Genomic DNA, 25677 nt, shown 5'->3' with positions numbered 1-25677 from the left:
CTCCTATTCCTATTCTCACTAATACATGCATCTATTAGAGTAGTCCAATCTTTATCCTTATTTCTTTAGTACTTTTCCCCGATGAATAAATGCATTTTGAACTTTTTTGTTGACTCATGTTGCTGGATCGTCTAAACATTTATTGCTCATCCCTAATTGCCTTTGAGAAGGTGGTAGTGAGCTGTCTTCTAGAACTGCTGTAGTCCATTTGATGTAGGTAGACCTACAATGCAGTTTGGAAAGAAGTCCCAGGATTTTGACCCAGTGACTCTAAAGCAACAATATGTTTTCAAGTCAGATTGTACATGGCTTGGAGTGGAAGTTTCAAGTGGTGGTATTCTCATGCATCAGCTACCTTTGTCCTTCTAGATGGTAGTGGTCACAGTGTTGTAAGGTGCCGTGTGAGAAACCTTTGTAAATTTCTGCAGTGCATCTTTTGGATGGTACAAGCTGCTGTTGAATTTTGGTGGTGTAGGAATAAATGTTTGTGGGCATGGTACCAATTCAACCAGTATTTTCAACTAAGTTGCTTAATAGTAGGAATGAATTTCTGCACACCCTACCATACTCATTCCAAAGCCTTAATATTGTGAGGAGACTAAAACTGGACAATATTTCAAATGACATAGGATCAACATCTTGTAGAAAGAGACATTTACATTCCCGTGGCTTCATCCTGGATGATGTTCATCACATTTAAAGTCGCTCTGAAAAGAACTAGAGCCAATAAAATTAAATAATTGTACACAATGAACTGAGAGGAGGTGGTGTAAGGTGGTGGAGGTAGGGTTCATTAACAGCCTTTATGAAGGAATTGCATTAGGATTCCACAAATGTTTGGAACGTATGAAGTCAGAAATGACACAACACCAGGTTGTAGTCCAACAGGTTTATTTGAAAACACAAGCTTTTGGAGCCTCAGTCTTTCTTCAGGTGTTAGTGGGAGAGGTAGTATCAGATATAGAATTTATAATAAAAGATCAAAGGGTCACACCACTGATCAGATTGTATTAAACAAACCTGAGATGCTGTTAAATCTTCAATCAGTTACAAGGTTTTAATTGATTAAAATATTTATGTAAATCCCCTAATTCCTTACAAGTCACTGTCCCGACAGAACTGAAGGTTTTATCAGTGTAAAGAAGAGGTGACTTTTTAGGCAGACAATGCAAGTTAATCGTGAGGTCTTGTTTAGAATCTGTGTTTTAGTTGGAGTCAGACTGGTTTTATTTCTAAAGTAGGAATTTATAAAACACCACATTGACCAGCGGTCTATAAACTGTGTGCATTTTAAACAAAATAGAATGTGTCTGCAAATACAAGTTCTCTCAGGACAGTGACTTGTAAGGAATTCAGTGATTTACATATCCGTTAATCAATTAAAACCTTCCAACCATTGAAGATTTACATCACAGGTTTATTTAATACATCCTGATCAGTGCTAACACTACCTCTCTCACTAACATCCGGAAGAGGAGTGAGGCTTCAAAAGCTTGTTTTCAAATAAACCTGTTGGACTATAACCTGGTGTCGTGTGATATCTGACCTCGTCCACCCCAGAACAACACCGGCGACGAGACGAGGGGAGGGTCTCCACATTCAAACGCCCCGCTAGCCTCCGGCTGGAGGGGGAGTCACTGGGCCGGGTGATCATGTGACCGCGCGGCGGTGTCATGTGACTATGTGAGCGAGACACAGTTGTGGTAGCGGCGCGAGGATCCCGGGAGGCAGAGAGAAGGGGGTGAGTGACCGACCGACCGACCGACCGACCGGGGGGGGGGCGCGGGGACGGGAGTACAGGGACTGAATGACCGGCCGGGTGCAGGGACCGAGTAACGGAGGAGCAAGGCCCCCGGCAGAGACTGGTCCCGGCCGTGCCTGGGGAGGATGAAGCTGCTCCCTGTGTCCCTTCGGGGTTTCCCTGCTCAATAAATGGGGCCTAACCCGGGCTGGGGGCGTGTGGAATGAGCTGGGCTCCCCAGGGTGCGAGAGTCTTGTTTGTCTGAGTCTGTCCGGTGGAGGATCCCAGGTCAAACCGTAGGTTTGTCCCGGGGAAAGTGTTCCGCAATGATTTCTTCTTGACCTTTTAAAGATGAAGATCGGGGCTGAGATTGTGAACTTCCCCCGGAGTCTGGGCTTACAGTTTTGGGAAGTCTTGGTGCACCTGGGGATCCCGTGTCTGCGGATATTTGTGAAATTGTTCTGAACACTGGGAAAGGCGGAACTCCCCATAAAACCATAAGGTACAAAAGCCGAAGTGGGCCATTCGGCCCATGAGTTCTGCTCCACCAGTCAATCAGATCTTCAGTGATAACCTGATTATCCTCAACTTCACTTTCCTGCCTTTTACCCATGATTCCACTTGATTCCCTTACTGATTTAAAAATCTGGGGTCAAGAATTTCAAAGATTCACCATCTTCTGAATGAAGAAATTCATCCTCACTTCAGTCCTAAACGATTTGCTGTTTATTCTGAGGTTGTGCACCCCCTGGTTCTAGGCCCCAGTAGCCAGCTAAGGCATCTTACTGCATTGACCTCTTAAGAATTTTGTATCTCTCAATGAGATATCTGTAAGAGAAGAAAGATCCAGTGTCCTCAATTTCTTATCCTAGGGCAGGCCTGTCATTTTGGGAATCAGTCTTGGGAAACACTGTTGGATTCCCTTTGCACAAAATATTTCCTTCGTTGGTTAAGATGACTAAAACTGCACAGGATGGTCTCAGCAAAGGTCTATATAAATTGAAGGGAGATGCATTCAGGATTTGTTTCTTGAAAGCAATGTATTCACTTGCATTCAGAAAGTTGACTTTTTAAAGTTATTATGATCTCTTCTAATCCATTAGCAATGTAGGATTTCAGGGATACCCTGGGGTCTTTTATGCCTAGTGTATAAATGCAATAGAGGAAAATGTCATTTTTAATTTTCCTTTTTTCATTAAAATGATAATCCTGTTTCCTGGCGAGGGGCTGTTTATGCAACAGGCTCTGAATTTTGAGGAGTTTTAATTAGATTTTCATGGTGCAATTAAAGCAAAGTGCTGAAAACACTTGGCCAAATTGACAATATGTGGAGAGCAGAGGTGTTAACTTTCCTGATAACTCTTTGTCTTCACAGAGTCTTCAGCATTTTCTATTTTTGATTTTTTTTTTAGCATTTGTGGTAATTTCTGCTTGTTGCACTAATTCCACTCAGATTCTGCAATTTGCTTGTCCCCAAAATGGAATTCAGATCATTCAATGTGTTGGTCCATTCTGTTTGGAATTTGTATAATTAGTGGGCTTATGACTGATCCCTAATCATAGTTCTCATATTATTACCAATGCAATCTTGTTCAGTTTTCCAGATCTGTCACCCTAATGGGTTTGGCAAAGTTACCTTTTTTTTTTCTTTTAAATTGTGTACATCTATTTTCAGAGGTTGAATTGGGTCAGATTTGTTAGACTAAATTTCAACCAAGGGTGCTTGCACATGTCTGTTTGCTCTGACACCTGGGTTTGAAACCAATCCATTGTGTTGAACAGTTCTGCTATCCACAAAATGCTGGCAAACCTCAACAGCTCTCTCGGCATCTGTGAAGAGAGAAACAATGTTAGTGTTTAGAATCCAGTGTACTGACAGACTAGAAATTGATTTTCTTTTCCCCACAGATGCTGCCAGACCTGCTGAGTTTCTGTGATAACAAGGTGTAGAGCTGGATGAACACAGCAGGCCAAGCAGCATCAGAGGAGCAGGAAAGCTGACGCTTCCGGTCTGGACCCTTCAGTTCAGCATTGGCAGTTCCTACAATCTGCTAAGTTTCTGTAATGTTTTTTGGTTTTTTGTTTCAGATCTCCAGCATCTGCAGGTCTTTGTTTTAATTCAGTTTTGCTATCCAGTTGTGTCTCAATTGTGCAAAGTAGTCAACATCCTACCTTTCTGGTTTGGAAAACAAATGGTATCCTAGATGACCACACCAATGTAGGAGCAGAATTAGGCCATTCGACCCATGGAGTCTGCTCTGCCATTTGATCGTGGCTGATGTGTTTCTCAACATCATTCTCTTGCCTTCACCTTGTAACCTTTGATTCCCCTTACTAATCAAGAACCTATTTATCTGTTTTAAATACAATGCACAATTTTCTAGTGGTTGCTGAGAGGATAGTTTCTCTTGTGGGAGAGTTTAAAACTAGTAGACAGAGTTGTAAGGCAAAGATCTCCCAAATAAGATGGAAACCAGAATATTTTCTCTGGTTGTTAGTCTGTAGATTTCTCTTTTTAAAGCAGTGGAGGCAGAATCACTGAATCCTTTTGATGTTAAGTCAAAGTATATATAGAGTATAGACAAAATGTCAAGACCATCATTGATTCAAATGGCTTATTGCTGCTCCTAAATCAAATGCATGCTCATGTAAAAAAACTTCAGAATAGTACCAAAACCTCGAACATCTCAAATTAGGGTGATTGATTAAATAGGGATGCAACTATTTGACATATGCCTAACTGAGGTCACCATGTAGTAAAATATAAATTGTTTTTGCTTACAGATTAAAATTCAGTTGCAGTAAGCATATTTTTTTTGTTTTCAAGTTGTTTGTTTGTAGCCAAGTTGATTACTGTATAATTGTAAATTCTTTTAATCTTTGTGGGTCGCGTTGTGGCTCAGTGGTTAGCATTGCTGTCCAACAGTGCCAGGGACCTGAGTTTGATTCCAGCCTTGATAGATTGAGTGAAGTTTGCAGATTCTCCCTGTGTCTGCATGGATTTCTACAGAGTCCTCCCACAGTCCAAAGCTGTGCAGGTTAGGTGGATTGGCCATGCTAAATTCCCTGAAGCACCCAGTGATGTGCAGGTTAGGTGGGTTAGGTTAGCTGGTAAATGTGGGGTTATAGGGATGGGCTGGGTCTGGGTGGGATGCTCTTTGGAGGGACGGTGCAGACCTGATGGGCTGAATGACTTTCACTGTAGAGATTCTATGATTGTTCATGGTAATACAATATATAAAAATTCACTGTTAACTGATGATTGGTTAGCTTTTGACCTAAAGAGTAATATCTTTCCTTGTAGACAAAAACATTTCTCGTCACAATGCGTTTGGTCATTCTAGAAGACTATGACAAAGCCAGTGAATGGGCAGCCAGATACATTTGCAATTCAATTGTTCAATTTAAACCTGGCCCAAGCCGATATTTTACTTTGGGTTTACCCACAGGTATGTATTTCTTTTTCAAGTTTGAGACCGTTGCCAAAATCAACTGGTATTTGAATACCCTAACAGCAGAATTTAAAATGATACTTTAAAACATTCAATGTAGAAATGTTGCTGTAACACTTTATAGTGAATCAATATATTCCATATGAAGTCTGTTGATACTGGGAACATTGCAGCCAAGAATGATAATGACTGTGACTGACCAGACTATTGCTGGCTACAAGAGATCTTTTCTGGTCTTGGGGATGCCTGTTTAAAATTTGATCTGTAATCTGTCATCTCCAAATATCCGCTGTCCACATTATGAATTGCTTTAAGTTCTGCTCAACATAGCCTCTTGATTGAATTCACTGGTTTCCAATCTCTCAATTACTGTCTGCTAAAATTTGCATGCTTGTATTAAATCTCTTCTTGGTCTCACCCTTTCACAACTCTTATTTCGTCCAGTTCTTTCATTGATCTCTTGGACTTTATTTCTTTGACTCGAGCCTCCAGCAAGTTAACCCATTTAATTTCCCCACTCAAATTGTTGGCCTTACCATTGGCTCTGCCTTTAAGTGCTTCAGATCGCTACTCTGAAATTTACTCTGCCAACTTCTCCACTTCCTCAGTGTTTCTCCTTTGAACAAAATCCTTGCCTCCCTCCTAAAAGCTCCTTTGATTTGGATTCAGATATCCTTCTGTGAAGAGCCATGGGTTATTTTTCTTTGAAACAGCTGTGAAAATGTAAACATTTAATTAATGTTTAATTATTCTTATTGGTGTGACTGATAGATAACTCAAGTGATTTTACATTTCAGATTTAAACTTTGCCATTTCATGTAGTATTAAATAAACTGCTAGCACATCAAATGACAAAGCAAATCTGCAGGACTGAATAGCCTGATACTGCGCCTAAATTTTCTGTTCAGTTATGTTTTGAAATGCATTAATAGATGACAGACTTGTTGCTCAGTTGCTGGTGCACTTCCTTGCACGAGATCAGGGCTCCCTAAATTTTGAGTCAAGCTCCAGCTGAGCATTAACAGCTGCATGGCCTCTTTTAAATCCTCTTAATAGTAGGCAAGGACCGCCTAGCAAGCCTTTGAACCCAGACTTCTGTTTTGCAAAATTACAAAATAGGTGCTTTTCTTAAACATTTGTAGGTTAAACAACACACCCCTTCCTCCCCCCAGTAAGTATCATGGGTCTCTGAATTCTCCCAACAACTGAGGTCGTTGATCCCCACCTCTATATCTGTTGTTCAACCCCTCCTCTGTTACTGATCTTCAAACACCTGCACGCATGCATTTGCATTTCTCAAGCACCAATGTGTTACACCTGGCTGCAGGGGTCAGGGTTAGGGGACACAGTCTCAAAATAAGACATTTAGGAATGAACTAAGGAATTTTGTTACTTGGAGGATCATGATCCTTTTGATGTTTATGAAACTTGTCTGCCACAAAAAAAAATTTCAGCACTCCAATTATTCAAATACCAATGAACCCAAAAATACTTGAGCATAAAGATCTGTGGGTGGGTGGTTGTATCAGTTCTTGGCTAAGGTTTTTAGAATGGGGAGGAAGGATTACAAAAAGCTTGTCCACAAATTGCTGTGGTTTCAGGAAATCCAATTTTGCAGATGATTGTTTTGTTGAAACAAAACCTCCATACAGTATCAACATGTTATAACAAATGATAAGTGAATGAACATGTCTGCACATGGATTAGTTACTTATTTGGGTCAGATGTAATATTTTGCATTGGTGTAAAATATTTGTTTTTGTGTTTCGAGAAATGAAACTATTGATTTTCTTTTTGTTGTCACATGTACTGAGGTAGTGAGAAGTGTTTTACCAGCTGTATGCCAGTTAACTTGTAGGTAGTGATGGTATTTATACTACTTGCAGTTTTCCCTAAATAACAGAACCAGCAGAAGTTGATGATCATTCTGTTTGTGTTGTCTTTTTAGTTGCGCTGCCTAGCTCTTGACCTGTAGCCTTGTTTTTATGAATATCTACTACTAATCTTTTGAAAATTACAAGTAAATTTGCTGCTTGCTTCCTCCTTTTCAGGAAGTGCAAAATGACTTGCTATGTTTTATATAGTAAGATTTATCTTTCATTTGAGTTTCCTGTTATTGACTCTTCTGTTAGTAGAACCACTTTCTCTCTACTTACTCTTTCAAAACCTTTCATGATTTTGAACACCACTATTTAAATCTTGCTGTTTCCGCTGCTTTAGTGAGAACTATTATATTTGCTTGCTTTGTTTACATGAACTCGCCAATCAAGTACACAGGATTTTTAACCTATAATGTAGATTGTTGTATATGTTTGTACTAGTTTTTAAATAAGATAGAGGACCTCAACAAACATCTAACCAAAAGATTTAACATGCTGAATGCCTGTTCATCTCATACTTTGCGTATTCTCAAAGTGCAATAACAGCTTCCCTTTATTCCCTAAACCTATTGCTTATAACAGATCATAATGTTACTTTGGTTAGTTTGCATCTTGGTCAGCAATTCATCTGAGAATTGATGTTTTGAGTTGACTTTTTGGGTTTACACAGAATGTCTAGTGCTGTTGATCTTATTGACAAATTCGAGGGACAGACTTTAACTGGATTGGGAGAAACAGGTACAGGATTCCAAAATGATGCATGCAAGTGTGACTCAGCACTGCATCAATCTAGCTTCATTTTGATGTTACCTGCAACTTGCTATGAATCTGACTTGTATTCCTTACCGTAAGAGCTAGATCAGACTGTCAATTTAGATCAAAGATAAAATGTATAAACATTGTTTAGGGGCAAAAATCATTAGACTCGAGTACATTGTAAAGCAGTTGTACGCTTGAGAGCACAGATTTTTCATAATAAGTTATCCTTCCGGATGAGACAAAAGTCTAATGTAGGCATTCCTTTTCTCCCTCTGCTCCTTAACAGGTAATTTATGCTTTGTCTTTAAGTGTCAAACATGCTATTCTAATTTATAGTCCTATTCAAATAGCTGCATGTGATTTCTGTTCCATACAAAACTGTGGTAACAAACTAGGTGGTATTATTGCAAAATCATTCATTTAGTTTCTGTTATATACAGTTTTTATCTAACTGCATTTTGGTTGCTTGGTGGATAGATTTGGGTGAAACTTGATGCATGTGGAATATGGGAGAGGCTGGTGGCTATGTTGCATGTGTGGCTGCCTACTATTGGTGACAGGGTGGGACTAAAGAACACTGGAAATGGACTGAACAAAGTTGCTCTGCTTGGTGGGCTTAAGTAATTAATACGAATGTCATAGGAAGGGATGGTTATTGTCGACAGCAAAGTTAGCTGGTGGAGAGTGATTAGGAGGGGTTGGTGGTAGAAGTAGAGCGGAAGGTGTTGCAAGGTTGGTATAGTATTTATGGATTGGAAGGCATGATTTTAGGATTTGATTTTTGTAAAATGATAGGGGAAGAGTGTGTGGTCCCTTTAAAAGATGTGTTTTTAAGGCTTGGAGATTTAAAAAAAAAAAAAATGTCTGCAGGCAGCAGCAGATGCACAGAGTTCTTGAAACTGAATCATTGTATCAAAACACTATACTGTTAGCAGGCAAAGCAGCACTTTTACCAACACAACAGGTTTTTGAATTTGGCCAAAGATACCAAAGCCGAATTAAATGTAAGTCTGATGGATTGGTCTGAGGTTGTCAAAAACCTATTGTAAGAAATTAATAAGTCGTCAAGGGTATAAAAGTAGAGGGCATTTTGAAAATTGGTGTGAGAGTCAACTATCATCTGCCAAGAGAACACCTCTTGGCTATAAAAGAGAGTATCACTGGCTCTCACAGAAGTCTCTATGCTCTGAGTAAGCACCATCTAAATAAAGGTACTGCAGCACTCTTAGCTAATGTTCCTGATACAAATTCGACAGAGGAATGTGTTCCTGACTGGAGAACAGTAAGTATAAAAGGCAAAGAACGTTTGGAAGACTTATACTGGCTGTAATTTTGAGAGACTTAAGTTTTTTTTAACTTAGTTTTGGTTTATGTAAGTGGGACTTCTGTTTATTCGAACAGCACACCTTTAGAATTTTGTTTTATTCGGGAATAGGTAGTAGTTAAGGGGGAATTGTTTGGTTTGTTAGTAGTTCTGTTAATTTGTTTACTGTTAGAGTTAGGTAAATTGTTACTTGTTGATTGTAGAGTGACTGTAAGGAGTTTGCTTTATTTCACTTCCCCTCTGTAACAAAGGTAAGTTGAGCATCTGTTACCCAAACGAGCTGGATTGAGGAAAGGGGTGAATGGATAACATTGGAGGAGACATCGAATGACATAAGGCAAAGACTACATGGTATGGAATAGTAGCTAAAGAATAGAATGGAGGGGACGGAATTAGGAAGAAGCTGGAATTTGAATGATATCCAAAATACAAAAGTAATGGCACAGTAGAGATAGTGGGGACTAGTGTTGCAATAATTTAATAACTGTTTTTAGTCTCTGCTAGTTCAGACTTGAATATTTATTTCTGTTTTGTTACTTATCCTCATTTAGGGAGCACACCTGCTGGGTGTTACAAAAAGCTGATTGAATATTATAAGAACGGTGACCTCTCTTTTAAATATGTGAAGACGTTCAACATGGATGAATATGTTGGTAAGTGTCTCATTTGCTTTGAAATTTGCTATAGAAAAATTCTAAATGTATTTTAAAACTTCAAGTAGAAACTTCAGCTTAGATGAAAAATGAGTTAGAAATCCTGTTGAATTCAATTTCTATGTGAAGCTTTGAAATATATTTAGGCAAAATAATAGTTTACATAGAAAATAAAGAATTGCACTGAAAATTACCATTAAACTTTGGTTATTTGGTAGTCCAGAACTTCAGTATTGCTGGAAGACATGTTTTTGTCAAATATTTTGCCTTTCACTAATCAGGACAGTTAGTAAAGTTACCAATTCAAGAGGAAAGCCAACATAACCGCTGCATGAGAGGAGAATGCTGATTGGTTGACAAGTAAATGTTAATTGGTAGAGCATTGCCATGGAGATAGTACTGACTGACAGTTAACTACCAGGATCTGTTTAAGCTATAAACCAGGAAAATAAAATATCATTCTTTTATGAGGAACTTTTATAAAAAATAAGTTGAAATTCACTTATTTTTACTCATGACAAAGTGCGTCAGTCTTCCAGGCAGGGGATACATCAGTGGGAGAATGGAAAGTATGAGACCTAGTTCACGTGGCGGCTGCTGCTGAGCAATCTGTGTTAATCCTATCATAGGATAAGGTATCTGGTAGTACTGTTTAACCCATCATTAAAGGATACAAAGGTTCATTTTGTGCGATTAGATGTTGGGGATCAGAGGTTAACTCGTCAGATTCCAGTCTCATTCATGACTGAAACTTAGTGATGCTGAAACCAGAGGACATTCGGTGCAGATCTGAAGTTTGTTACAACTGATTGACACTGAGTTTTGCAGATGTGGGCTGGTTGGTTACAATTAGTGTGTTGCTAGTTGCAAACAGCTGAAGGTATGTGGTGTTGAATTAGTAATTATTTCCCCCTGCCCCGCCACTACCTCCAATATATAGCCTACATATCTGGCATCACAGAACTGTTTCACATTCATATCCCACAAGGGCTGTTTGCCATTAATGGAATGCCGCCATCAAGCCAATAAAAAATACTCATTTGATACTCATTATCAAATGAGTAATATGGTAAACTAACTTGTTATTCTGCAATTGTACAACATTTGTTGGATCATCCTGAGTGTGCAAAGCATGACTAATTTAGTGTTGTCAGTCGGGTTTGCTGTCGTGCACTTGCATATACTGGAAGCTACATGCGTTAATGCACAGGACCCTGTTCTTTGCAGGCACGAAGAACATTTAGACACACCGCACATATTTCAAATCGACAAAATAGGAGACAGCCGTTTTTGTTTCATTTCTCTGGATAAACCTCAGTCCAATCAGGGTTAACATTTTTTCTATTCATTTTGGGGCATGTGGGCGTTGTTTGCTGGCCAGCATTTCTTGCCCATCCCTAGTTGCCCTTGAGAAGGTGGTGGTGTGCTGCCTTCTTGAACCGCTGCATTCCTCCTGCTGTGGATTGACCCACTGTGCTATTAGGGAGGGAATTCCCGGATTTTGACAGTGACAGTGAAGGTACGGCGATGTATTTCCAAGTCAGGATAGTGAGTGACTTGGAGGTGGTGGTGTTCCCATATGTCTGCTGCCCTCGTCCTTCTAGATGGAAGTGGTCGTGGGTTTGGAAGGTGCTGTCTGAGGATCTTTGGTGAATTTCTGCAGTGCATCTTGTAGATAGTACACACTGCTGCTACTGAGCGTCGGTGGTGGAGGGAGTGAATGCTTGTGGATGTAGTGCCAGTCAAGGGGGCTGCTTTGTCCTGGATTGTGTTCAAGCTTCTTGAGTGTTGTTGGGGCTGCACTCATCCAGGCAAGTGGGGAGTATTCCATCACAGTCCTGACTGTGCCTTGTGCCTTGTAGATGGTGGACAGGCTTTGAGGAGTCAGGAGTAATTCTTTGTACAGTCAGGATGAGCATCTTCAGCACTGCTGTGAAGCTAGGTGTGTGGGCTGTTAGTCCCAAAGATGGCGAAGGGAATTCTATGCAGTAGTGTGTCCCTTCAGCTGTTTGCAACAATCAAGGTGCTGATAGTATCCAAGCAGCCCACAGTTCTAAAACTCTGTGCCATGCAATTGTTGCAAACTTCAGACCTGCAGTGAACACACTCTGGCTTCAAGATCATTAAGTCTTGCCGTGAATGAACCTTGAATCTGTTTGAAGCATTTACCTGTGCTACGTGATTAGATAATCGTAAAAAATGAACCTTGTATCCTTTTATGATAGGTTGAACAGTATTCCTGATATCTCATGATAGTGTTAATACTGGGCATTGTTCCCCAGAAGCCATGTGAGCTAGATCCCATGATTTTAAATTTTCCTTCTGTCTGGAAGGCAAGCTGATGCACTTTGTCAGGAATAAAAATGTAAATAAATTTCAACTTATTTGTATGAAAGCTGTCAAAGCATGATTTATTTTACCTTTAATGTGAATTTTCAATTCTGGCACACTTTTTTGTTGTGGCAGCTGAAGTTCTGGGGAAAAAAAAATTGATAGCTGTCAAGAGTTTATATAAAATGGATGGATTGGAGTACAGCGAGGGTGAATTTTGAAAGAATAGAGTACGCATACAAAATAAGTAATTCTTCAATCCTATGAGATTTTAGGCAATGGAGATACTAAACTAAAAACAAAGCGCTGGAGAAACACGAATTCTGACAGCATCTGTGGAGAAAGAAATATAATTAATATTTTGAGTCCGTTATGAATCCTCTTTGAAACTGAAGTGGGCTGGAAAATCATGGGCAGTTGACACATGGGGAAGAGAAGCAAGTGGAACGGATGGTGAAGGTGTTCAAAGCAAAAGACTGTAGAATGCTAAAGAGAGGAAAGGAAGACAGTTTAATAGTATCTTGCTAGCGATCATGCAGATAGGTTGTCCTGGTCCACTCCCCTTCACTCCTGACAATTCCTCACTCATATTTCTTCTCTCTTCCCCTGTCCAATGCAATCACAGATGGCACTTGCCTTTTTACTTCCTCACTGTTTAAGACCCCAAACACACCACCAACATGAAAATGATTTACTTGTACTTTGTAGTGTCTTTGTTTCTCCCTTATTTGCAAGCCCTTTGTCTTTTGCTTAGGGAGTCCTTGCCATCCATTCCAAATGGTGGCTGCTCTCCCTCTATCAACAGCGTAAAAATATAATTTTCCAGCCTCCTTCAGTTCCAAAGATGAGTCATAATGGACTACATGTTAATTTTTTCTCTCTCTCTCCACAGATGCTGAGTTTCTCTAGCACTTTATTTTTATTTAAAATCTCTAGCATTTATTTATTTATTTATTTCCTTTTCATCTTCAAATTTTCATATTTAAATTCTTTATTAATGCCTATTTGCTTCAGATGTCACTTCTTTCCAGAAGAAATGTACATTACAGATTTGCTGTGTAGATATTTACTAAAGCTATGGTAAAATTTAAAGGAAAGTATAAGTTCTGAGAATGTGTAGTAGTGTATTTTGTAGTGTTTTCACTTGTTAAAATGGAAGACCTTTAGTGTCCACTTGTTACAGCCCATGCAGCAATGGACATTGCACTGTAGGGATTCTGTGATTCAGATAAAGGCTATTTGGCCCATCAAGTCTGCACCGACCTGCTGAAGAACATCCCACCCAAACCCAAACCCCTATCCTATCCCCATAACCCCACATTTACCATGGCTAACCTACCTAATATACACATCCTTGGATACTATGGACATTTTAGTATGGTCAATCCACCTAATGTGCACATCTTTGGACTGTGGGAGGAAACGATGGCACCCAGTGAAAATCCATGGCAGACATGGGGAGAACACGCAAACTCCACACACAGTCACTCGGGCCTGGAATTGAATCTGGGTGCCTGGCGCTGTGAGGCAGCAGTGCTAACCACTGAGCCACCGTGCTGCCTGATGCCGACGCGCAAGTATCAAAGGCAGAAAACTTTATACTGCTTTGAATTGTTCGTATTCAACCTTTACAGTTCTTTTAAAAATGCTCTGAATGTGAGTTCTGCCAAAGTAATGGCTTTTTTGAGAGGTTGGGGGTGTGGGCATGTTGCCATTCCTCTCAATGGTTTACATACTTTACCTTTCCTCAAGAAGACCAATGTAGAGTATACACACTTTTTGCTTTTATAAACCAATTGTTTCCAACTGTTTACTTGTATGTAAAATGTACAAAATCAATGTTGTGGCTTTACTTGGACGTTTTCATTTTGAAAACAAGTTTCATTTTAATTTTGGCACTTAGCACTTCCGAGGGATCATCCAGAAAGCTACCACTCCTATATGTGGAATACCTTTTTCAAGCATATTGATATAGACCCAAAGAATGTTCATATTCTTGATGGCAATGCACCAGATCTGCAGGCAGAGTGTGATGCATTCGAACAGAAGATTGCTGAAGCTGGAGGAATTGAACTGTTTGTTGGAGGTATGATCTGTGTGCAACTGTATATAAAGACCACCATTAAAAATTGCAAATGGATATTATAGAGTTAAAGCATGTTGCTGACAAAATAGAAGCTGCAGCTTTTATATAGTATGTGAAACCTTTACTGAAACAAACCTATTAATATTTGTCCTTGAGCTGAACTGTATGATTTAGTGTTACCTTGTGCAAAATGTCTTTCACAGCTATTCTAATAGAATTTGTTTAAAATTTCATTAAAGAAAGTTGAAATAGTGGCCTTTTTTTTGTTTATGGCATTCCAACTAAGCTATTCATGTCAGTTCGAAGTCATTGTAGTTCTGGAAAAGGGTCAGGAGCGAATGGTGTGGCTTTCTGCAACAGGATATTGGGAAAAGTGCGCATTTTGATTTGATCTACATGTGCTGTTTGATGTCCTTAGATTTGCTTTGTTTGCATGTGAAGACAGTAAACATGTTCAAGCCATTGCTAGTATGATAGATTTGAAGTCTATGATTAATAAAACTCTGAAATTTGTATCCTAACTAATAGTGTAAATAGGTAAGAGTTTAGAGTGTTTTACATTGAACAAATAAGCTACCATCTCTCCCTGCCTCAATCATAACCAATTCAGAAAATTAAGCAGCCCATTATTTTCTGCAAAAAGACTTGAACAAAGTTCAAGTTTGGGGTAATAAGTTGTAAGTAACATTTAGGCCACTCAAGTGCCAGATGGTCACCACCTTGATCAAGCAGTCTAGTCACCTTTTGACCATTTGGTGGTATTACTGTTGACAAATCCACACTTGCCAATGTAATGGATTCATCGTTGGCCAACGTTCAACTTGCCTAGACCAGCCATACACATTCCCTAATTACTAGAGCATGTCACTAGCTGCAGCCTCTGGCTGACCGACAAACTCTCAGTACCTCTCCTTTTGTGATGGGTTTGTGTTCCCTAGAATTTAAAATGAGAACTGATCTGATTGAAACGCACAACTCCGGGGCTTGGTAAGATAGATGCTAGAGCGATGCTCCCTTGTGTGGGGAGTTTAGAAATAGGATTTTCATTGTCATGGTGTAAGAAGATTCAGGACTGAGGTGGAACATTTCTTCACTGAATTGGCAAATCAGGGCAGGACTTGTACATTTAATGATAGGGCCCCGGAGGGTGTTGCCAAACAGAGACCTTGGGGTGCAGGTTCAAAGTTCTTGAAGGTGGCGTCACAGATAGACAGGGTAGTGAAGAATGCATTTGATACACTTGCTCAATTCACTGACCAATAAAGGCATAGATGTTGCGGCTGTACAGAACATTGGTTAGGCTACTTTTGGAATACTGCTTTCAAATCTGGTCTCTCTGCTATAGGAACAATGTTGTTTAAACTTGAAAGGGTTCAGAAAAGATTCCCCAGGATGTTGCTGGGGTTGGAGGGTTTGAGCTTATAAGGAGAGGCTGAATTGGTTGGGCCTATTTTCCCTAGAGTGTCAGAGGCCAAGGGGTGACTTTATAGAGGTTTATAAAATCATGAGGGACATGGGTGATTAGCCATGGTCTTTTTCCCAGGGTAGGAGAGTCCAAAACTAGAGGGCACAAGTTTAAGGTGGGAGGGGAAAGATTTAAAAAGGACTTGAGGGGCAACTTTTTCACGGTATGTGTGTGGAATGAACTGGTGGAGGCTAGTACAATAGCATTAAAAGGCATCTCGATGGGTACATGAACAAAAGTTCGGGGGGGTGGTATGGGCCAAATGCTGCCAAATGGGACTAGATTAATTTAGGATATCTGGTTGGCATGGACGAGTTGGAGTGAAGGGTCTATTTCCGTGCTGTATGTTTCTATGACTCGGTTGATCTTTGAAATTCTCTCTCCCAGAGAGGTAAGGATGCTCCATTGTTGAAGACAGCGCAATCAATTTTTGTGTAATAAGGGAATTATGGGAATATGGCACAATGAGTATCTGGGGTAGAAGATCAAACGTTGTTATTGAAAGTATTTTGGTTTCAATGATAGCTGTTGTTATTTGAGTGCTTGTCTTCAAAGCACACACCAGGATTGAAATGGGACACTGCACGTGGTTGAATATATGCATTTGCAAAAACACAAGCAACCCACTTGATCAACCTTCATCTAGTAGCTTGAACATACATTGTCTTCTCCACTGTCATTCCTTGGCTAAAGTTGATAGAATTCACTGCACATAGATTGCTTCAGCACCTCCATACCCATGACTTCTGTTGCCCAGCAGGGCAACAGCAACAAGTGTGACATCTGAAGAAGCCCTGTTGAACTCGGTGTTATTATTTCTCATTCTCCACTCTATTGTATTGCATAGGTCTCAAAAGCACCATACCTGAAGACAGCTGCTTAATATTGTGACGTGTGATACTAGAGAATGAGAAGTTGTAATCTTAAGGTCCACATGTTCATTTTTGATTGGCTAGTTGCCTAAGTAAAGGTGTATTATATAATGTAATAGTCATCGAAAGCACATAATCCAGACTGTAATATGCCAGTGTGAGATCTCCTCTATTGGTGTATATAATGGTTGTTAATATACCTAATACAAATTCAACTTGGTGGTACATGTTACCTGCACTGCTGTAGAATAGCATAGATCACAGATTTATGATGTGCTCACCGCAGTGGCAGCGAGTTTACTGCAGTTGGTAACAAGTTGAACCAAAGTAGCAGTTGTGAGACGTCCTTTTCTTAACAGTAATTCTTTTACCATAGCTGAAGTTGGGTTTTAACAACCATGGCTGAAAGCTACAGTTACAGTGAAGCAAGAAATAGTTTGAGTACTCTCTCTCTGTTTTGAAAAAACACAGCTGAATCAATATTTTAATAAGCTTTTAAAAGGTGCTGATAGGGTAACTCCAACCAATTGCAGCAAACTACACTTTGCCCATCTGAACAAGCAAGCCTTGGTTTAACATATCCAAAAGACAGCATCTCAACAGTCCAGAGCTCCCCCAGTGCTAAATGATGAACTTGAGTCTCTAGATTGGGACTTCAACCAACAAGCTTTTGACTTTGTTAAGACCCTCTAAGCCACATTTGAGACAAAACGTATAGAAAGTTTACAAAACCTTTTTTCGCCTTGATTTATTTGGTATGTGATAAGCTGGCTGAATTCCCTTTTTTATTGCTTGCAAATATGATGTTACTAGCACATTTGCAAACTACCGTCAATGCTGATGAACGCTACTTTATTGTTGAACGTCGTACTGGGTAAACATTTTTTGGATTATCAGAATTAGAGAAATATTCAATTTGATAATTGTACTGCAGGACATGTACTCATAATTGTTTTGTGCCATTTTAAAACTGATTTATTGATCCAGCATTTAAACATGTCAATGTTTTGAATCACTTCCAATAGTGTAACAATTACTGTATTATGTTAATGCTCACCCGAAAGTACATTATATTGTTTATAGAATGAAGTTGGACTTTTATGAAATTTGTTTCTTCCAGGTATTGGTCCTGATGGACACATTGCTTTCAATGAGCCTGGATCAAGCCTGGTATCAAGAACAAGGGTGAAAACATTAGCCAAAGAAACTATTCTGGCAAATGCAAGATTTTTTGATGGTGACTTGTCAAAAGTACCTACCATGGCATTAACCGTAGGTGTTGGAACAGTAATGGATGCTAAAGAGGTGATGTATAGCATGACAATACTATGGCTTTAAGAGGTGTATATTGTCCTGGCTCTCTTTATGAAGAGAGGTTGAGGTAGGGGTAACGAGTAGTCTGTTCCCAGCCAATAAAGTAAACAAGTTGAGGCCTTGGATTTTATTGTTAAATTTGGAACAATAGAAGCAGCATGAAGGGGCGGGGCCAGTTGCGCACTCGCTGCCCTCTACTATGGCGCGCCCCCCCCCCCCAGTCTCGGAACCAGGATCGCTTGATGTTCTTTCCTCCTGGTTTGGAGAATTACATAAGAGACAATTTGTTTTACTCCATTTGCCTTTGCTAAAGGTATGTTTATGGGATGTTACTATATTGGAATAGTTGCTATTTAGTAGTTAAATAGTCTGTTAAGATTTCCAGTAGAGTTAAGTTATTTTAATTCTTCTTTCGTTCTTTTGCTTGTATTTTAATTAAAGTGTAAGAATAACGTGTGTTTTGCTTCAAGCCTGGTAGTTTGACCAATCAAATTGCATCCAGAATACATAGCCTCACATTTGCCTTTAAAAGTAAGAAAAAGTTGGGGTCTAGGCTATCTTAATATATTTTAAGGGGGTTGGTCTTGCCCATAACAGTGGTTATAAATTATTGGAAGATTGTGAATTATCATGGTAGTTTAGAATTCCATTATGTTGCACTGCTTTGAGGTGCACTTGGATGCAGAGCAACCATTTAATTATTGGCTGGTTTGTGAGGAGCTCAACAGTGGATTCCACTTCACGCTAGAAATGGTATCTACTGCAAAGAAAGCAGAGAAGGTAAAATGCTATTTCTTGAAAACCATGTTTTCAAGGGTTAGGCATTCTTTATCTTGGAATCATACAGAAGTATTTCAATTGGGTAAAATGCAAGCAAACTTGTGGTTTAACAACTTGGCCTTTTTTTTTATCAAGGAATGCTGCATTGTATGTGGCTGTATTCTGTATTTTTGAAGTCGAAGTCATAGTCATGAATTTGCATTTTTTTGTCTCTTCCCCAGATAGTTCCTGACCAAATTTTATATCTGGTCATAAAATGGACTTTTGAACATTATAGGGAAATATACCAAACAGATCTTCATCTGAGCAATAAATTCTAGAAAAGTGCAAACAAAATCGCTGACTGCTATACATGCCCTTTTGCAATTCTGAAAAGTCTCTGACTTTGGCCTTCAAAGGCTGAGTTTGTGTGAAATTTGTCACCATCCTCTACTTAGTCAACAATGACATATACAATTTGTGATTCTCGCCATTTCCTGTCTGTGTGTACATTGAAGCCATTTGAGACTTTGGAGCTGCACAATTTTGTTGGATCCGTCTTGCAGTATTACTATGACAAACATTTGCTATGTTGAATGCTTGTTCCTAGGAATGATGATTTGGGAGAACAGCCATGAGCAGTTCAGTATCAATGTGTTGAAACATGTTTTCAAAAGGAGTAGGAGTAGTTTGAGAAAATACAATTATTGAAATTCAGTAGTTGCAAGAACTGTTAATCTAAAAATGGAAATTTTACTCTTGTGTAGCATGTTTCCCAATTACCAGAGTAAACGATCATAAATGAAGTATATCTAAAGTTTCTGGAGAAGCAAACCAATCAGCTGGAAGCCCTTGTAGTTGGAACTAGCCACACAGAAAAGTAAGTGTTTTAGGTCTCATGAAAGGAAGCAATAGGAATTGAGTAGAAAGACTTCAAGAATTGTAATCTTTAAATGTATTACCCATGCTGTGTGATAATGAATATAGACTAAAGGAGACAAGTGCGTGGCTAGAGATAAGGTTGCCTTTCCATAAGGATTCTTCTGATCACCTGTTTTTTATTTTGGAATTACCTTCTTATTTTCCAAAGAATTATTTTCTTTGGAATAATCTTGCAACTCTACATTGAAAACCAATACAGGTAATTTATGTATTATTCCAAGTTTTTCATGGTTCTTTATGGCAGGCACATGGTTGAGAGAACTTCTCCATTATTGATTTCCACAGTTTGGAGAGGAAAGGTTCATAGGATTTTAGGACTTTGGTTGCATTATCAAAAAGGGGATCTATATCTGACCAACTTTGACGCACATCAAAAACAACTTGCATTTATGTAGTGTCTTTAAGGTTAACATTTGTCCTCTGGTATTTTAGAAATACATGCAATAAAATGGTTTTCAACCCAAAGAGGGGGGTGGGGGGGTGGTGGTTACTTCCTAATTGCTGTTCACACACTTAAATAATCCTTAAAATAAAAGGGAATTAAATTATCTTATGAACAATTAATTCTACTTGGAGGAAAATAATTCTTCAATCTAAGTATAATCTCCAAGCTCCTTTTTTTCTTTAACCTCCCCTTTTTAATTTTACTCCCTCATGATTATTACATTAATCACTGGAATCAAATCTCTGAGACAATATAGTACAAAATCTAGTTTGTAAATTGTATGTCAATGAATAACCTGATTTTAAGAGGCTTACAATTGATTTGGTGGCATGAGCTATAGAGAAGGGATTTTATGATTGGCATTGTCTGATCATTTGAGAAGCAGGTCTGGTTGATCTTCATTCAGTTGAATATTGTTTTTTTTTTTTTGCCCAAATGCTATTACATTAATGGAACTGTGAATACAGTTTTATATATAAACTTTGCTTTGATTTAAAATAAAAATGTTGTGAAGATGAACAGAACTAAATTTCATGGAGCTCAATTATTCTTGACACTTGTGTTTGTAGGTTATGATTCTCATCACAGGAGCGCACAAGGCATTTGCATTGTACAAGGCAATCGAAGAGGGAGTAAATCATATGTGGACCGTTTCTGCCTTTCAGCAGCACCCACATACCACCTTTGTTTGTGATGATGATGCTACTTTGGAGCTTAAAGTTAAAACAGTGAAGTATTTCCAAGGTAGGTAGAGATGCTCAAAATAAAAGCTGGGGACTGTTTAACCTATTTTTCTAACCAATCTGTTTAAGTACGTTATTACACACCTCTGAAGCAGGTCGGACTTGAACTCAGGTCTTGGTCCAGGGGTAGGGACATTACCACTGTGCCACGAGGGCTTCCAGCATAATATTTTTAAAAGTTGTGCAAATTAAGTGTTGATGTCTTCAAGAGTCTTTGGTGTGTTCATGTAGAAATTGCAGAAAATATGCAGGTGCAGCAAACAATTAGGAAGGCTAATGGCATGAAGCCCTTTATTGCAAGGGGTTAGGAGTACAGGAATAAAAATGTTTAGGATGATCTCATTAGACAGACAAATAATTATGATCCATTGATGCACAATTCTACTAGTTAAAACTCTAACCATCTTAAAACTCATCTGATAGATGCATGCATGCAGATAGACTGATATGGGTGGAGGGAAAACTGGAAAGGTAGTTCAATGATTTCTGTCCACAGCGTTCGCTCAATACTCATTTTGGCTTGCCAGGACTTGTTTGGCGATCTAATCTCTTCCCCAAGTACTTGCACCTGCCTACGGGAGACATTGAGTGACTGTTTGACAAGTTGTAAAGTTTCTGACTTACTGGTTAAAATCAATAGCTTACAGCGACTGGAGAGAAATTAGCTTGCTTCTGGCTTTAAGTATTTTTTAGTGCAGAGACAGACACCTGTTTTCCGGAGGTCTGAAGGCTTAGAGTGGTGGCGAATCAGTGTTCTTACAAAAATTTTTTTTGGTCCCTGCAGGTCATCAAATATCTTATCTGTTTGAATCCCATTTGGCTGTAGTCTTGCATGCTGTGGTGTTTCAAGTGTTCCCCTAAATAGTTAAATATCTTGATGGTTCCCACCTCTAGCACCATTTTTAAGCAGTGAGTTCTAGATACTCCCCATCTTGCTTTTTTTTTCCCCTCAAATCCACTCTTAAATCTCCTGTTCCTTACTTTTTTAAAGCTGTACCCCTGGTTTTTGACACCTCTGCTGAAGGGAAATATTTTCTCCCTGTCTATGCCCCTCTTTGTACAGCTTCACCTGGTCCCCCCTCAGCCTTTCCTGCTATAAGGCAAAACCAACCCAAGTCTGTCTAGTCCCTCTTCATAGATAAATCGCTCCATCCAGGCAACGTGCTGCAGAAATTTGGTAGTAGCATCTTTCTTGCCATGTGGTGACCAGAACTGCACACAGTACTCCAGCTGAGGCCGAACTTGTGTTATATACAGCTCTATCATTATGATCTTGTTTATTTGGTGCCTTGACTAATTAAGGTATGCATCCGAAATAGCACATTATTTATCTGTCCTGCTACCTTCAAGGTTGCTGTGATCCTCTATGCTTCCTAGGGTCCTACCATTCAATGTATACTCCCTGGCCTTGTTATCTCTCCCACAATATTTCTCCACTCCACCCCACCACCTCCATTTTCATGATTAAGTTCCATTTGCCACTGTTCAGCCCATCTGACCATATCATCCTGTAGTCGAAGGCTCTCCTCCTTGCTATTTATCATCTGAGCAATTTTTGTCATCTATGAACTTGCTGATCATACCTCCTAATTTGTGTCTAGGTCATGACTGTACACTACAGACATCAAGGGACCAGCATCAAATTGTGTGGTATGCCACTAGACACTGGCTTCCAGTCATGCAGACACCCTTCGATTGTCATCTGCTTCGTGCCACTAAGCCAATTTTCTATCTAATGGGTTTGCAGCTTCTTAACCACTTGGCTGTAAGAGACCTTGTCAAAAGACTGATTTAATCCATGTACACTACATCAATTGCCATACTGTCATCCACACACCTCATCACTTTGCAAAATTAAACCCTGTTTTACATGTGATCTCCTACTGAAGTTATCCTGACTATCCTTGATTCATCCTTACCTCTTCAAATGGAAATTAATTCTGTCCTTGTGAAATTTTTCTGAACCTCTCGTCCTGTCCACAAGATTTTCGGCAATAGCATAATTGTTGGCAGGCAAAAGGCTTTTTTATTCAACAACTGGAGATCACTCCGCAGGCCACGTGGTCACATGTAACCGGTTGATTGTCTTTTGTGTATGCTCCCTGTTCCCAGTTCATTTACAACTAAACATCACTCTCTGATTGAACAAGCAATAACAACTGCTGGTAACTTGTTTCTAACAAATGTAGCAATGCCTTTCACACTTTTTGGATTTAAAACAGTCCTTTTCCCATTTTGGGTCACAATCAAAATTACGAAAATGTAAAATTATCCAGTCTTTACACTGCAGATGCCAGGAAAAATGTAAATCGCTTATTATTTTGTTGAACCAGGCAACGAATCAATCGCATGGTCCTCCACATATCAGAATGAATGTCCCTAAATGTGACTTGATATATAGTTCTTCCTATATATGCTTGCAGACTTTTGTAATGATTAGTAGTTTTGATTTACCTTTACTCCTATGACGCACTGAGGCAAATTTGTTAGATGTGATCATGTTTAATGCGTGATCAGAAAACTGCATGTAAAAAAAATCCATTAAATTGGTATTTTGTAAGCTTGCCTACTCATGAACATTTTTGTTTCTCATTAGGTTTGATGCACGTGCATAATCAACTTGTGGAACCATTGCACAGTATGAAAAGTTACAATGACTAAAAAGAAGAAAATGAATAGATACTTTCCTGTGATGTACAATTGATTAAAATTCCAAGGATTATGTTAAGTGGAATTCAATGCAACCTGATTTTATATTGACATGTTGCTGTAACTAAAACAACTAGATTTTTGTAAAAGTAATATTCAAAAACTCCAAGTCCCAAATTTCACTCTTCTTGTGTATTCTTCCTGCTCTGAAGACACTTGATCTCTTCCAAGTGTCCATAGCAGTGAAACCTTGCAAATCATAGGCATAAACAGAACAGAAGCAAGAATAATCCATTAGTATATGCAAAGAATAATTCCTTTCTTTACAGTATATTGTGAAGATCATTGCAAATTTGTGAAGATTGTTGCCTCAAAGCCTTGTTCTTCCCACTTATGAATAATAGAATGTGAGCTAAAATCTGTATGTAATATATTTTAAAGGCTTTCCAGTATTGTTTCCTTAGCATTTGAAATTTTTGATTGAATATTTAAGTATCATTCGTTATTCCCTGCATTGAAAAAGCTATTGAAGAAATGGTCTTGAATCTATCTGGCAAAGGCAGATCAATAATTCAGTCTAACTAGTGTAATAAATTGTACATTCATGCATCCTCATCTGTCATAATTGCACAATTTTATTACTTTTGAACTATGTTCATTATTGGAATTAAGATTCCAAAGTGTAAGTCTTTCAAATGGTTTGGAAAATACATGTGTCATGAATATTTTGCAAGCTAAGTTTTTAAAACTTTCCATATCTGGTATAGATTTCTTGGTCACATTCCAAACATTTATTGCTTCACTAGCCCATTTGTTCTTTCATTACACGGTAATGACTGCTGCTTGTATTCTGTGTACATTGTACTATTAGGGCATTGATGTGAACTTTGGTATTTTAATCATGAATTCAGTTTCAACTGTATTGTCACTAAGTCTCCATATGATTTGCTTCTAACCATTAAAAACATAATTTTGAAAAGCTATTTATGCTTTTTTAATTAAATAACTTGAGGTGCCAATAACAAAAGCATCTAATGTACTGTGGGATCATTTCATTTACATTTCGGTTGGATTATTTCAGAAATTCTAATTTGGAATCTCTAACTGTTTAATTATGGAAGCTGATCTCTTTGATTGCCTAATAGTAATTAGGTTGTATAGAATGCATATTTCTATCGTTACAAAGTATCTGCTGCACTAAAAGCTTCATGTTCTTGTAGATCTGAATACTAGTTATTATCAATTTTAACAATATAGCTGTTTGTTTTCCTTCAGAATGCCAAATGATGTTCTTTACTGGATAATCTGTTCAAGCTGATGATGAGAATTCAAGGATTGTGAATTATATTTCTTAATTTTTTTTCAACATACTAATCAGTGCATGGCATATACCTGTTTGAATCAGGTTTTCTTCCCTGAGGGACAAAATTGTATATTATAAAACACTGTACTGTTGTACCATAGGTTATCTTTATGCCTTAATCAAATAAAACATCAAGTGTTTATCATCTCAAAAACATTTTGATATTTTCTGAGCTATTAGGAACTGCAGATGCTGGAGAATCCGAGATAAGGTGTAGAGCTGGCTGCTCTTTCATTATCAATTCATTCACGTAGCACCTTTCACAATGAAGTTGTGTCTGTGTTTTACAGCCAATTAAAATATTTTTGACTTCTATTTCTTGCAGTACAACACGTGCAGTAGCCATTTTCCAAACAGTGTTCAGCAATCAAATTAAGTATGAGTCGATAATCTGTTTGTGATGTTGGTTGAGAGAAATGGAAGCTTAACATTTGAGCAAAATTCCTCTGGCTATAGAATAATGGGATCTTTTATGTTCACCTGAGTGGGCAGGCAGGGCCTTGGTTTTACATCTCCTCTAAATGACAATGTTTGGCTGAATGAGTTGTCTGTAAGCCCTCAGCTACAGTGTGAATTTTTCTTGTATCAAACAGTATTACTAATGGTATTGTGTATAAATGTTAATGTATTCAGTGATTTTATTAAGGAGAATTTGTCTTTTATCCATTTTTTTGCTGGACATTCACCAAAGATTCTGACACAACACCTTCCAAACCGTGATCACTTCCATTTTGGACAGCAGATACAATGGAACACTGCCACCTGCAGGTTCCTCTCTAATCCACTCATCATCCTGACTTGGAACTCTATCACCGTTCCTTCACTGTCGTTGCGTCAAAATTCTGGAATTGCCTGCTGAAGGACATTGACCCACAATCTATAGCACATGGATTGCAGCA

At 38.7% G+C, this 25677-nt stretch overlaps 1 protein-coding gene across 3 annotated transcripts; it reads left to right on the top strand.

Annotated features, from left to right (window-relative positions):
- Positions 1 to 1530: 1530 nt before the first annotated feature.
- gnpda2 (glucosamine-6-phosphate deaminase 2) lies at positions 1531 to 24932 on the top strand. Of its 3 annotated transcripts, none has more exons than XM_048602056.1 (7): positions 1531 to 1741; positions 5046 to 5190; positions 9708 to 9809; positions 14044 to 14226; positions 17684 to 17868; positions 20593 to 20767; positions 23363 to 24932. In XM_048602056.1, exons 2-7 carry the CDS (start codon positions 5067 to 5069, stop codon positions 23425 to 23427), a joined length of 834 nt encoding a protein of 277 aa, XP_048458013.1. In that variant the 5' UTR covers positions 1531 to 1741; positions 5046 to 5066; the 3' UTR covers positions 23428 to 24932. The 3 variants fall into 3 exon arrangements, with proteins under 3 accessions (XP_048458013.1, XP_048458027.1, XP_048458019.1); XM_048602062.1 differs by lacking the exon at positions 1531 to 1741 and adding an exon at positions 3655 to 3802; XM_048602070.1 differs by lacking the exon at positions 5046 to 5190.
- The last annotated feature ends 745 nt before the right edge of the window (positions 24933 to 25677 follow it).

Source organism: Rhincodon typus, chromosome 1 (assembly GCF_021869965.1).
Source record: "Rhincodon typus isolate 14 chromosome 1, sRhiTyp1.1, whole genome shotgun sequence".
NCBI classification, from domain to species: Eukaryota; Metazoa; Chordata; class Chondrichthyes; order Orectolobiformes; family Rhincodontidae; genus Rhincodon; species Rhincodon typus.
Note: the sequence above shows the minus strand (reverse complement) of the source record. Positions and strands in the feature narration are given on the sequence as shown.